The sequence below is a fragment of the Heloderma suspectum genome, chromosome 16 (assembly GCF_057233095.1).
Source record: "Heloderma suspectum isolate Gila_16-S chromosome 16, 16-S_ref, whole genome shotgun sequence".
Taxonomy (NCBI): domain Eukaryota; kingdom Metazoa; phylum Chordata; class Lepidosauria; order Squamata; family Helodermatidae; genus Heloderma; species Heloderma suspectum.
This window is the reverse complement of record NC_139473.1, coordinates 9,351,274-9,365,186: the sequence shown is the minus strand read 5'-3', so window position 1 is coordinate 9,365,186 and position 13,913 is coordinate 9,351,274. Positions and strand designations below refer to the sequence as shown.

Below are 13,913 nucleotides of genomic sequence, written 5' to 3'. Positions count from 1 at the left end.
AGGGTCCCATGTGGGGTATTTCATTCATTTCTTCATTTACATTTCGATACCACTTCCACAGCAAAACTCTTTCAGCAAGATGCTTGCAGCTGGACCTGAGGAAGCCACGGTTAATGTGTGGCTCAGCTGGGATCTCACAGGAGGGCCTTGATCAAATCAGGCCTTCCTTCCTGGTCTTGGTTTCCCTTCTGTAGCGTGTGAACCACGACCTGTCTGATGGCTGGGATGCACCACAGCATGGTGGCACAACATCAGCAGCACGTGTAACTTCTGCTGGGGTGTTTATCCATCACTGGGCCCTGAGGTGGTTATTTGTTATCACTCGTGCAGTGGCAGTTTTAATATGGCATTCTGGGGAAATTACAACTGTGCTGGAACTGTGCAGATTACCAATTGGGGGGAGAAAGAAAGCTGGCTGTAGTATTTCATGTGCACTCCAGGACTGTAAATCAATGTACTATTTTTTAACGTAAATTACCCGTAATAATATTACACCCCAGATATTTCCTGTGTTTGCTTTTGCTTCTTCCAAATGTAGCCTTAACCCGGCCTGAGGAAAGGAATCATGAAAGAACAGCTCCATTTGCAGTAACAGCCAGGAGCCTCTTAACTCTTTTCTGGGCCAGTCAAAGGGACTGGTAACTTTGGTTTGAAAAAAAAGTTATAGGATGTTTTCTTTTTGCTTAGTTTTCTTCCCCTCTGTTCAGCCTACAAACAATTCTTGAATCCTTGGCTTTCCCATTTTCTAATGGGGTTCAAACGCGGCCCCTGGCTGATATTTTGAAGACTACAAATTCTGTGAGAGGGGTTGGGAGGAGAAGCGGTATTTAAAAGGGTTAAATCAATGAGAACGTTGGTGCTTTCCCCACCCTTTTGGATCTCCCTTTAAAATATAGCAGAAATTTCAGACCATGAAAAGGAATTCTCTCCCGTGCATTGTCTCACGTTGTTGTTTCTGAAAGCCCTTACGCTGTGAGTTCCGTACAACAGATTCCACCTCATTTAATATCCATCAGGCCTGTTGGCCACTAAAGGACAACCCTTACTAAGCCATGGACTTGGCACTTAAATTGAGCCTGGGCAAAAACAATTTGCTCTGTCAGTATATATTTTCCTAACACCCAGGTCTGTCTGAAACCTTCATCATCCTATTTAATCCCTTTTTGAGAACATAATGGCAAGGTAAGCGTTAATGTCATATAGCTGTTTAGAGGTATTTTGTTCCATATCTATTTGAGCTTTTAAAAGAAAAAAAATATTCAGAACAAAGCCAATAAAAAAGATAAATCACATCTAAAGCGGTAGGCGGGCTCTCCCTCGCGGGAGGCCTTCAAACAGGAGCTTGTTGGCCATCTGTTGGGAATGGATTTCCTGGATGGAGCAGGGGGCTGGACTAGATGCCCTTCAAGGACACCCCCAATTCTGTGATTTTATATTCACCTCAAAATATAGGCACCATACAGTCAGAGTATTTATTTGTTTATTTATTTGAGAGACATCTATGCTGCCTTTTAAAATATCAATATTTTCCCAAAGCTGCATACAAGATAAAATAAAACAATATTAGCACAAACATTAACATTAAAAATGATACACAGAGCAGTAAAATTTAAGCCAGCCGTCCCACCATAAGATCTTTTAAAAAGCCCATGCATAGAGACATTAAAAAAAAAAAACACTGCAGAGCAGCAAACCCACTAACTTACCTTCTTAATTAAAAAGAATCTGAAATAAATGAAACATTTTTATGGCCCACCAAACCTTCATTTTTTTTTCCTGAACCGGAACAGAACCAAAACCATTATCTCAAAAATCTCTGTTGAATCTGAACCACAACAGCCCCCCCCCCCGTGCTACACACCCCCCACTCAAAATCAGGCAACCAGTTCAGAATAAGAGTTCAACCCCAAAATACCTGAAGCGGTACACTCACAGGCTCCACTAGAGTGAATTAGAATGAGCGTGTAAACTAAAAGCGATGTCTGGGAGGGTTTATATATTTTTGAGTTTATATATTTTGATTTTGACTGTTCAGGGTTCTGTACTGTGCCCTCGTGAAGAGGTCTGGGCCTTGGGAAACATCAGACAGGGACTAGACTTCAACAATGTTAGGCTGCAATCCTATGCATATTTAGACAGAAAAAAAGTCCTACAACTCCCAGCATTCCCCAGCCAGGACCCATGCTTGTGGGGGAATGCTGGGAGTTAGCAGGAGTTTTTCTGTCTAACTTGCATAGGATTGCACCCTTAGATGTATTTGCTCCCCCATCCTAGGGATGTACGGAAGTGACTTACCTTTCCACGGATTATGTTGATGCTGGGGGGAGGCGTTCCATCCCTCCTCCCGCAATCCTGGCCGGGGGGGAGGCGCTCCGTTCCTCCCCCCCGGAATCCTGGCCGGCCAGTTCCACTCCGCAGGGATTCTGCGGATCCGCTGGCCGGCTCCGCCAGCAGCCGAACATCTGGCCGCTGGCTAGCAGGGACGCAAATGGCGGCGGCCATAGCCGCCGCCGTTTGCATCCCTGCAGTCAGCCGTGATAGGCTACGTAAATGTTTACGTAGCCTATCACGGCTGATTTAAAAACAAAAAACAAAAACGTGCGTATGCAAATGGCGGCGGCCGTGGCCGCCGCCATTTGCGTTCTTTATTTTGGCACGTCTTAGTCTACGTAAACATTTACGTAGACTAAGACGGCGAAAATAAAGGGAACGCAAATAGCGTAGCGTCTACACTATTTGCGTTCCCCTTATTTTCGCCATCTTAGTCTACGTAAATGTTTACGTAGACTAAGATGTGCCAAATTAAGGAATGCAAATGGCGGCGGCCATGGCCGCCGCCATTTGCATACACGCGTTTTTTTGTTTTGTTTTTTTAAGTCAGCCGTGAAAGGCTACTTAAACATCTACACAGCCTATCACGGTGTTTTTTTAAAATCTAGCCATGATAGGCTACGTAAATCTTTACGTAGCCTATCACTTTTTTTGTTTTTTTTAACTGGAAATGGCGGCAGCGGCAGCCAGTCAGAAGACCGGCCACCGCAACCGCTGCCGGAGCCACCGCCGCCAGGAAGATCCACCCCAGGTAAGTCTCGTCCCGGGCGGGGGCAGGGGGGGGTCAGACCGTTCCACTACTGATTTCGGGGTGCCGAATGCACTGGCATTCGGCCTCCCCGAGATCCGTGGTGGAATTCTCTGACATCCCTACCCCATCCCTGCCCTGGAAAACTAATCAGGAACAGTTTCAGTTGCTGCTGATCCTGGATTGGAACCAACCCCAAAAGAGTAATGGTTGGTCTCCCTGGCTTAAATTTCCCCCCTTTGCAAGGAAATGGACATGGAAACTGCTTAACTTTGGGTTTGTGCCCCTAGATTCCGTCAAAGGCATTAAACAAACAAATTATTCCAGCCAAAATATGAAGTCTCTGAAAGAGTTAAGCATGTGCTTACATCTCTCCCAGTGGAATCAGCAGGGCTTGAATGTGCTTAAGTTTAGCTGGATCGTGCCTTCAATTAAATCTAAACTATAACATTCCAATCCATCTGGTTTAATAGGATTGATTCAGAAATGACTGATAATTCAAAAGGAATAACTAAACCAATAGGTGATACCAGAAACATAGTAATCCATCTAGACAGCTGGTGTTTATCCACAAGGAACCCCTGGCTTAAGTCAACTTTCCAGCAGAAAGGCAGGGTGGGATTCAACCAATTTAGCTAAGTTCACAAGTGGGGAGGGGCTATCACTCTACCATAGAGCATTTGCTTTTCATTCAGAAGGTCCCAGGTTCAATAAGAACATAAGAAGAGCCATGCTGGATCAAACCAAGGGTCCATTCTGTTCCCACAGTGGCCAACCAGCTGCCCACAGGAAGCTCATAAGCAGGACATGAGTGCAACAGCACCCTCCCACCCATGTTCCCCAGTAACTGGTGTATATAGGCATCTTGTGGCTAACACAGAGCCATCAGAATTAGGAGCCATTGGTAGCCTTCTCCTCCAGGAATTTGTCCAATCCCCTTTTAAAGCCGTCCAAATTGGTGGCCATCACTCCCTCTTGTGGAAGTGAATTCCATAGTCTAACTATGCTGCCTCTGATACCGGAGGTAGCATGAAGCCATCAGGACATGTAGCCATTGGTAGCCTTCTTCTCCAGGAATTTGCCTAACCCCCTTCTAAAGCCATCCAAATTGGTGGCCATCACTACATCTTGTGGTAGCAAATTCCATAGTTTGACTATGCCTGAAGAAGAAGTCGTGCCTTTGATCTGACCTGAATCTCCTACCAATCAGCTTCATGGGAGGGAACCCATTGGGTTCTAGTATTACAAGAGAGGGAGAAAATTGTATCCCTATCCGCTTTCTCCCCACCATTCATCATTTTGTACACTTCTATCGTGTCTCCCCTCACTCGCCTTTTCTCCAAGCTAAACAATCCCAACTGTTGTAACCTTCGACAGGGGAGATGCTCCAGCCCCTTGATCATTTCAGTTGCCCTTTTCTGCACTTTTCCCAGCTCTACAATATGTTCTTTGAAATGTGACCAGAACTGTACACAGTATTCCAGGTGTGGTCGCACCATAGATTTGTATAAGGGCAGTCCTCAGCACCGCCAATTAAAATGATCAGGTAGCAAGTACCGAGAAGAACCCTTTTCTGCCCGGGACCTTGTGGCGCTGCTGCCGGTCAGGGTAGCCAGTACTGGCCTAGAGATCAAGGCTGAGAAACTTGTGGCCTGACGGATGTCATTGGATTCCAACTCCCAACAGCCCCAGCCGGCATGATCAATGGATTATGAGAGATGGAGTCCAACAACAACCCACTTTGAACAGCCTGATCCGTGTTTAGGTTTTGTTTTAACCGTAATAATCTATCTACTTGGATTATATTTTTTTTTAATGTTTAGATATGTATGAACACAGCGACCTTCTAGCAGGTCAGAAAACTTGTCCATCTAGCCCAGGGATGGAAAACCACGTTGATGATTTTAAATCGGTCAAATTTAGTGAGAGGTCAGCAGTGAATTAATAGTGTAAAAAAAAAAAAATCACCACTGCAACTACGACTACGTGTTTGCCGACCTTTGCCCCCCTTTTCTCCCCGCTCCCCTTGTGCAGTTGTTTGTGTGTTGGAGAAAACGCTTGTAGAGAGCCACTCTCTTAAATTGCGACCTTAGGGCATCATCATCAAAACCAGATGCGCCCTTCTCCCCAATGTGGCCGCTTGGGTAGTTAGGGAGCCTATTGATGCAGGAACACAGGCCGGGGAGGGGGTGGGGGCGGGGAATATTATCTGTGAAAAATTGAACTCAAAACGTGGGCTTTCGTTCTCGCTGACAAATAAAGGCAGCATGAAATTGATCAGAATCCCGGGGCCTTCCTTGGGCAGCACTGGAGCCCATTCAAAATGTTAATTGTAAAATATCCACTAATTGGAATGCCTGAATCCACTTTAGTGCTTTTGAATGGCTCCGGCTTGTTTTTCCTCGAGGCAATTAGGACTGCGAGGCGCACGTAAGGAGTTCAAAGGATCTCTCCGTCAGGAGCGGGAGCGTTTGGGCCTTTGGATAATAAATACCGGTGATGTTGGTCTCCCCGCGTCGTCCCTTAAACTTTAAGCTGGCTCAGCAAAGGTTCTCTCCGGTGGTGGATTGGTTGTGCTTCCCATCCTCTGGTTGGGATGCACAACAGCTGGCTTAGTTGTGCTTCCCATCCTCTGAGGGCCAACCTAGAAATGATGGCAGCAGCATTTAAACACAGATTTGCCCCATGTAAGAGAAGTGGGAATCCTCAGGCCAGGAGCCAAATCCAGCCCTCCTGAGGTTCCTATCCAGCCCCCTGGGGTCCCCTTCCCTTGGCCCCTTTGCTCCCAACTACGTATTATTTGGTGGTTTTCATGGCTTTTGACCAGTTTTCCCCCCATTCTAAAAGGATGAAATGCCTCTCCTAGGCACTAAGACCTTTAAGCTACAATACGTTAGCATTTTTTGTATGTTTCCTGTTTTGTACAATATACAATACGCTATTTTGTACAATACACTAGCATTTTTTGTATGTTTTCCTATTTTGGCCCCACCCCATTTGCCTTTGCCCCCCCCACCACTGCAATGCGGCCCCCAAGAGCCTCTCCAGAATTGGATTGGGCCCTCAGGCTGAAAGAGGTTTCCCACCCTGACACTGAAGTGAGGAATGGGGCTCCATTTTTTTTTAGCAGAAAAAAAGGAAGCACCGGTGAGGAGTGCAGGACATTCCCTCCTCACCCCCCACTCCTCCGCTACAGTCTGTGTCTCCTTCCCCCAGGCATGTTTCTCCTCAGCCGAGCTCTGATAGTGGAAATGTGCTAAGGTGTGAGGAAAGCATTTGGAGAGAGGGTCAGTGGTGGGAGCGTTTGGAACTCAGCCATGTACCCCAAAATGCTGCCTCTGTCACTTTGATGCCCACTTTGACCCTCAGCCAAGCCTTGAAGATGGCCACCAAGGTTCTGGTTGAAGGTGCATTAAAACCAAGAGAGAGCCCCAGATGCCCTGGCGTGAGAGGACCATTCCTGGAAGAGTCTGCTTGTAATCCGTTTAAGCCGGTGTCTCTGTTCACAGGCTCAAGTGGGACTCTGGTCATGTTGGCTGAGGCATGGAGGCTCCCTGCAGGCTCCAGGCCAGGAGCCAAGCCTGTCTAGTGGGCATCTGTTCTTGTCTCCATTTGACTTGAGGTTACTTCCTCCATCTGCCATGGGAGCAGGTTCTCAAGAGTCTTTGTCACAACCTGCCCTTGCATGGCCTACGCTCCATCTCATGCAGGGCCCCCTGATCCTGTTACTGGATTGGACCACTTGCAGGAGGTCCCAGTGGCCGTGGCAGTCCCATTTTATAAAGAACAAGTGATCTTTATCATGGAGATGACACTATGTGGAACATTTTAAGCTCTTGGAGAAAGCACTATATATAAATATGTCGTTCTTGTCACATAACAGAAGAGCCCTGCTGGATCAGACCAAAGGTCCATCTAATTACAGTATCCTCTTTCCCACAGTGGCCAGCCAGATGCTTCCAGGAAGCCCTCAGGCAGGGCACAAAGTCACCAGCCTTCCCCAGTCATATGTCCCCAACATCTGGTAATCAGAGGCTTACAACCTCTAAGCATAGGGTTCTCATTTAGCCATTGTGACTAAGAGCTGTTGATAAGCCTCTTCTTCCTCCATGAGTTTGTCTCATCCCCTTTGAAAGCCACCTAAGCTGGTAGCATCTCCACATCTTCTTGTAATTTTATGCCCGTTGTGTGAAGGAGTCCTTTCTTGTACCTGCAATGAATATACCATAAATCAATTTCAGCGGGTGATGTTCTAGCATTCTTTTTGAGGGAGAAAAATGTGTTTCTCTCTCCCATTTCTCTACACCTTGCATAATTTTATAAACCTCTATCATGTCCTCCCCTTTTTTGTCTTTATTTTCGGAATTGAGAAGCCACAGATGCATTCGCTTTCCCATGCAGGGCAGGTTTGGAGGTCCTTTTTAGCATCTTCTCCAGCTCTAGAATATTGCTTTTGAGTTGGGGCGGCCAGAACTATAGGCAACAGTCCAAGTGTGGTCTCACCATAGATTTGTATAGCAGCACTTTCGTTTTTGATCCCTTTCCTAACGATCCTTAGCCACGGGAGTTGACTTTTTTTTTTACCACCATCACCACCTAACCTCTGTCCTGTTCATTCACCAGCAGTTCAGACCCCATCAGCGTATATGTAAAGCTGTCTATCACTTCGTCATTTGCCATTTTGTTGCCTGTTCACCCAGTTTGGAGAGTTCCTTTTGGAGCTCTTCCCAATCTGCTTTGCTCTTAGTTCTCTTCTGTGTGTTAGCTCCCTCACTTCAGGTGTCCGGAGATTAGTATTGCAGCTATCAAGTTAGGGCCTGTCAGGTTCCATCTGGGCCTATAAAACTGGCTGGACTCCTCCTTTTCTTGTTCAGGCACAAGCTGGGCTGGTTTTGAGCCGCCTTATCTGCTTGTCTTACCAGCTCTGACAGTATGGAGGTAATAATAATAACAAGCCTACCTCCCAGGGCTGTCACATTCCAGGAAATGTATCCAGTAGGTTTCTGTGACAACGTGGAACACACAACAGCAGTGGATGGTCTCTCTCTGGCAGTGAGATGTATTTCCAGGAACAAGATGCTACTGGGAAATAAAAGTTGGCCATTGGGCTGGACGTGCCTGATCTTGTCTGATCTCGGAAGCTAAGCAGGGTCAGCCCTGGTTAGTACTTGGATGGGAGACTGCCTGGGAAACAGGCTTCCTGCATTGAGCAGGGTTGGACTCGATGGTCTTGCAGGCCCCTTCCAACCCTATGATTCTATGATGTTGAGAAAAGGGCTGGATGCGCCTGATCTCGTCTGATCTCGGAATCGAAGCCGGGTCAACCCTGGTTAGTACTTGGATGGGAGACCGCCTGGGAATCAGGCTTCCTGCACTGAGCAGGGGGTTGGACTCGAGGGTCTTATAGGGCCCTTCCAACCCTATGATTCTATGAAGTGTAACCTCGAGCTGAGGTGTGTGTGAGCCACAGGCACTGGATAAATGCACTAGCAGTCTCCCAACCCTGTGCCCAGCTGTCCTCCTTCCCCCACTTCTTACAGCTAATGGGCTGGAAAAACTGGCTACGCCGTGCCGTATATGAGTAATCTCATTTGTTTAGAACCTGGCGCCAGGCAGAGAATGGCTTTTGAGTCTGCCAGTGAATTTTGCACACATCTGTCCAAAACACCCACTGGAACAGGAAGCAGCCTCTGGATTGTGAGCATTTCATTTGCATCCCTTTGGGAGGAACCTTGCAAGGCCAGGTGTGGTGACCTGAGCCCTCCTGGGCTGGGGAAGGGAATGTGGCATGAACCAAACTGCATGCATCCATGCTTTCTTCCTGTAGGCCCCAGCAACTGAAGTGCCTGAGCCTTTGATCACAACGTGCCTTTGATCACCAGGGTTGTGGAATCTATTTTGACAAAAAGAAGCCTCTGAGGTCACCCTGAGGGTGTCCTGCAGGGGCTCTTCTCACCCCAAGTAACGGCAAAGAGGACTAGCTCTTTGGAGCGGTATCCCTGAACAGGATGTCTGAATGTTGTGCTTATATTCTTCCATCCTGTGCTGTACAATGCCTTGTCCTTCTGTGAGAAGATAAGGATTTCCTGGCTCTTAAGCAGCACTTAATAAATGGGCTATCCAGACCTCATGATTTTGGAAGGCCCGTTGTTCGTGATAAACTGTGATGATGGTTTCGAAGTACCTCAACGCCTGATGGCTACGCTGTTGACTTCCAGAGCATCCAAAGCTCAGATCTCCGGCAGGAATGCAGACCTGGCTGCAGATGTTCAGCCTGCTTCAAAAGGCATCCCTGTTGCAGAACAGGGCCTTTCGAATTGCTGCTGATGGTGCCAGAGGAAAGAACCAATGGAGGAAGTTGTGAGGAGCAGCAAACACCTGCAGGGGCCTTGAGTGGGAGGGAAGAGGACTAGGCCCCAACACCCATTGCAGGAAGCCTGACCACAGCCTCTCCTCCCTTGGATTCGCTTGACACAACACACAACAGAGCTTTGGCTTTTAGGTACATTTATTCAGGACTGTGCGACAGCCGTGGGGAAAACTGCGCATTGATTGCCCTGAACCAAGCTGATGCCAAAGGCCTGGAAATCCTACTTCCACAAATAGGCATTAGCCCAAGAAGGCTACTTGGCATTTTCACCATCAGGCGAGTGAACCCTCAGCAAACCGGACCTGGTAAAGGATCACCTAAGGTCTACCACAGGCTAAGGAAAGCTTGCTCTCAGCTTTCTTGCCGGGTAATTATTTTACCCGGCAAGAATTATTGCCGGGTAAAGAATTATTTTACCTGGTAAGCTTGCCGGGTAATTATATTTTTTTTGACAATTTAATTAATAAGTACACCAAAATGGAAGTGAGGAAAATGTCATTTCAGTGGGCTACCTGTTTAAGTATTCAATGATTCATTAAATATTGTAATAAAGGACGTTTTGTTTGAATTGCGTGGATGTTTGATTATTTCTGCTCTTAATCCTAGTAAGAGTAAATCACATTTATAGATACAGTGATGATTTGTCATTTCCTGAGATTGTAAGACGTCCCATTTGCATTCCGTTAAAGTGAGTTTGCCTGTGTAGTGAATCGGCACTCATGACTATTAATTAATTTCTCATCATTAAATACTGCACGCTAAACGACGTAATAGATGTATTATGTTGATATTCCGTACACTTAAATACGCTGGGCTATCCATTGGCAGAAATTGTTGGGGTGGAAGCACAGGGCCTCAAGACTGTGTTTTACCCGAGGTTACCTCTCCGCAACCCGGCCATTCAAGCAACTCAAGTGTTCCTTTGCAGCAACGCAAGTGATCCTTTGTTAGGTGTGCAAATGCCCAGAAAGTGGTGTGCAAAAGGAAAAACAGGGTAGCAGGTTGACCGCGAACTTCACTCGGCGACCTTCGGCTGTATCTCAGTCCAACCTACCTCACAGGGTGGTTGTTAGGATAAAATAGGGGGTGTCCCAGATATGCTGCCCCAAGCCGATTCAAGGAAAGGCAGGATTTTTATTTTTATTTTTGAAGTAAGAAATCAATAAATGACTCTGGGCTGCCTCCATGGAATGTGTTGTGCTCTGTCTAAGGCAGGGGTGCAGAACCTCAGGCTCAAGGTCAAATCCAGACTACCTGAGGTCCCAATCCAGCCCTCCCAGGTTCCCCAGACGTTTGCGCCCTTTCCCCCCAAGTGTCAGGGTGGACACTGAGCCCATAGAATCCCAGAGTAGTTCTGATTCGGAGGAAGAGCAGTCGCTCCTGGGAGAGGAGCGCACCCCTTTTTCCCAGGGCCCTCAGCTGACAGAGATTCCTCCCACCCACATTCCTAGATTAGAAAGCAGTCCAGGGAGTGACCCAGCACAGATAGCAGACTGGGTGGATGCGCGGCGCAGACGCAGAGAGCGGCGCCAGATGGAGGGTGCGGAAAGGAGGCGTAGCGCCCGGTTGGCGCTCAAAGAACGGTTGCGCCCAGAGGATCCAAGGGAAAAGGGGAGGGATTCTCCCTAGTCCTTATATTCAGGGGTCTGCCAGTAATTGCCTTTCAAACGGGGGCCAACTGTTCCAACTTAGGGCATAGGGATGCTGCTGCTCAGATCTAGTTGCTACCTGTAGAGTTGTTAAGTTATAAAGGAAGAATAAAGCTTTGAAAAGAATCCCTTTGTCTGTGTCTGGACTTGGCTACTGGATTAGACTGAGAGAGCCCTCCAAGGAGCCCTTGACAGCAAGCACCTATTGCTGGGTGGCTTCCTGGCTTTTGTGCAGTTTTTCCCCCATTCTAAAAGGCTGAAATGCCTTGCCTAAGGCCGAGTTACTTGCTGCGAGAGCTCTAAACTAAAATATGCTGTTATTTTGGGACTGGCCCCTTTGCCCCATTCACCCACCACTGGAAAGCAGCCCCCGAGAGCTCCCCCCAAATTTAACTTGGCCCTCAGGCTGAAAGAGGTTCGGCACCTCTGCTCTAGGGCGATAAAACACCTTCAGAGAAGGGCTGCTGGGATCAAGTGACCTTGGTCACTCTTGAAGCGACCAAGGCTGTGTTTCCCCATCTGCCTTTGGCTAGGCTGCATTGACCCACAGTGGCATCATGCTGCCCAGCAGGCAGAGCGGCAATGTAGGCAGCTGTTGTGATGGTGCCACCGCTGGTTAAGGCCTGGTTGGATGGGACCTGGGGAGATCTCAACGCCCTCCGCCTTTAGCTTACCATCGTTCCGTTTAGAAAGTAATCCACCACATTTGCTCTAAATCCCAGCCCTTCAGAAGGGCATCCTGATAAGCCCCCTGCCTCTCCCCGCCTTGTTTCATTGCCCCTCGCCCATTTCCTCTGTGGTTCGAGGCGGCCACTGGTGCCCTATCCTGATGCTATGCACAAGTCTCATGAGAAAACATGGTAGCCTAGAACCGGGGTGTTGGCAGCGTCTGCAAGCGGGTGCATTGGACAGAGGAGACTTCCCCCCCACCTGGTGCCTTCCAGATGTGTAGGACGGTGACTCCCATCGTTCTCAGCCAGCATGACTGCAACTCCCATCATTCCTAGCATGATGGGAATTGCAGTCCAGTACTTCTGGAGGGCACCTGGTTGGAGAAGACTGGAACAGGGGATCTCCTCCCGTGCTGCAGCCAACACAGTGCTCCATGGTGACACGCTGGGCTCCATGGAGCTCCTCTGCAAGCTGGCTCTCTTTTGCCCCATCCAGCCCTTCCAACCTTGGTAACCATTCAAGGCCCCTGAAGCCCATGCCGGATCATCTCTGCACTGAACAGCAATGGGATGAGCCTCTTTGAGTAAATGTTCGGCGGGGGCAGGGGGGTGTTCCAAGGACAACTGGAGGTCGCTCTGCATTTATTTACCTGGAATCTTTTTTTTTTTTTCCTCCAACAGCCCTATTACCATATTTAAATGCAAGTATGTCTCTCTTAATTGATATTTTACAGTAGTTTAGAGACACTTTAGCCTATTACTTCTGCGGTTCGGTTTTTCCCTGGTAGCAATACGTGTAGCTAGAGTAATAGAACTAGACTTAGTGGGCTTCTAGTTGGCTCAGTTCTTTGGAGCTCTCTCTTCCTTTCTTTTTCTTCTGCATTTCCCGTCCTCTTGGGGGAGGGGGAAGCCTGCAGCTTCTGAACGGTCATTTTCATAATGCCAGTTTACGAGCCCCTTAATTGATCGTTCTGAAGTTTGTCCTTTCCCTTGTCATCCCAACCAGAATTGGCAGTTGCAATGCAGACATAGGCGACCTCTCTGCAGCTCACCTCGGATTAACCTGGACACCACCCCAATTCTTTGAGAAGAAATCGGAGTAGCCCGAGTTAATTTTTCTCGGCCGGTTCCAGAGCTCAGAAAAATTATTGCCCAGTCCCCCGAACACACTCCCGCTTACCTTTTCTTAAAGTTGAGGTTGCGACGGGGGCAGGAACAGCAGTGGAAGGGCACGGGGAGAAGAGAGGAAGGGGGTTTGTCCCCTTCCCCACGAAAGGATGGGTAATGGTGTGCCAGCATGCAGGATGCCGCCATTATTCAGTTGAAGCTGCTCCATTACACTGAGTGTGGCTGGTTATAAAAATGCTGCAGGGAGAATATGAGGCAGGGTGGCCCCAAACGAGAGAACGGCGTCTTCCATGCTGCCCTGTGCCCCCAGAATGCTGTCACCCAGCACTTCGGGATGACTGAAAAAGTGTGCCTGTGGGGGGGTTCCTCCACACTTTTCCCCACGTGCCTCTGCTCTTGCTTCTGCCACAGCTTCAGCATTAAAAAGGGAATGGAGGGGGAGTGTCTTTTGGGGAAACTGGGGGTAGGCAGGCAGGAGAGAAGCTGGGAATAATTCCCCTGCTCAGAATTTAATCTAAACCGGGGAAGAATATTGGGGGTTTAGAAGCTCCCCTTTTGTTTGAGGTGGGTCCTTCTGAGCCCCTGGATTTCCTTTCTGGGCTCAGACAGCTTCACCAGCACAGGCCAGAACCTCTTTCCACCAGCCCCCTTGTCTCTGCAGCCGCAGAGAACCCGTGACTATCCATCCCCGATAGCTTTTGCCCGAAAAGAAGGAGGAGACCCTGCATTTCTGAGAGTTACTCCTCCCTTGGTGTAAGCCAGCCTCTACCTTGTAGCCTCGGCTGTCTCCGGCCACAGACTTCTATTTCTGTGACGCCACCGTTGACAAACATGCGTGATCACCTTCTTGGCCACCTTTTGCCCAGCCTGCCCTGTCTCTGACTGCCCTGCCAGTGGAGGCTGGTGGCTCCGGTGTCAGTGGGGTGATGGATCCGCTCCAGGGTTCAGTCAGAGCTCTGAAGGAGCTGTCCAAGGTTCAGAAACACCTCGGAGAGCTCCTTTAGAGTTCTGACTGG

At 48.3% G+C, this 13,913-nt stretch overlaps 1 protein-coding gene across 8 annotated transcripts in view; it reads left to right on the top strand.

The window, feature by feature from the left end:
- MSI2 (musashi RNA binding protein 2) overlaps nucleotides 1-13,913 on the top strand; it is a 546,823-nt gene that overhangs the window by 480,866 nt on the left and 52,044 nt on the right. Inside the window, exon 12 of one of the 8 annotated variants that reach the window (XM_084822454.1) lies at nucleotides 12,451-12,474. The exons of the other annotated variants lie outside the window; for them this stretch is intronic. Within the exon in view, the coding sequence (XP_084678580.1) occupies nucleotides 12,451-12,474 (24 nt within the window). The remainder of the gene's footprint in view (nucleotides 1-12,450; nucleotides 12,475-13,913) is intronic. 8 annotated transcript variants of the gene reach the window in all.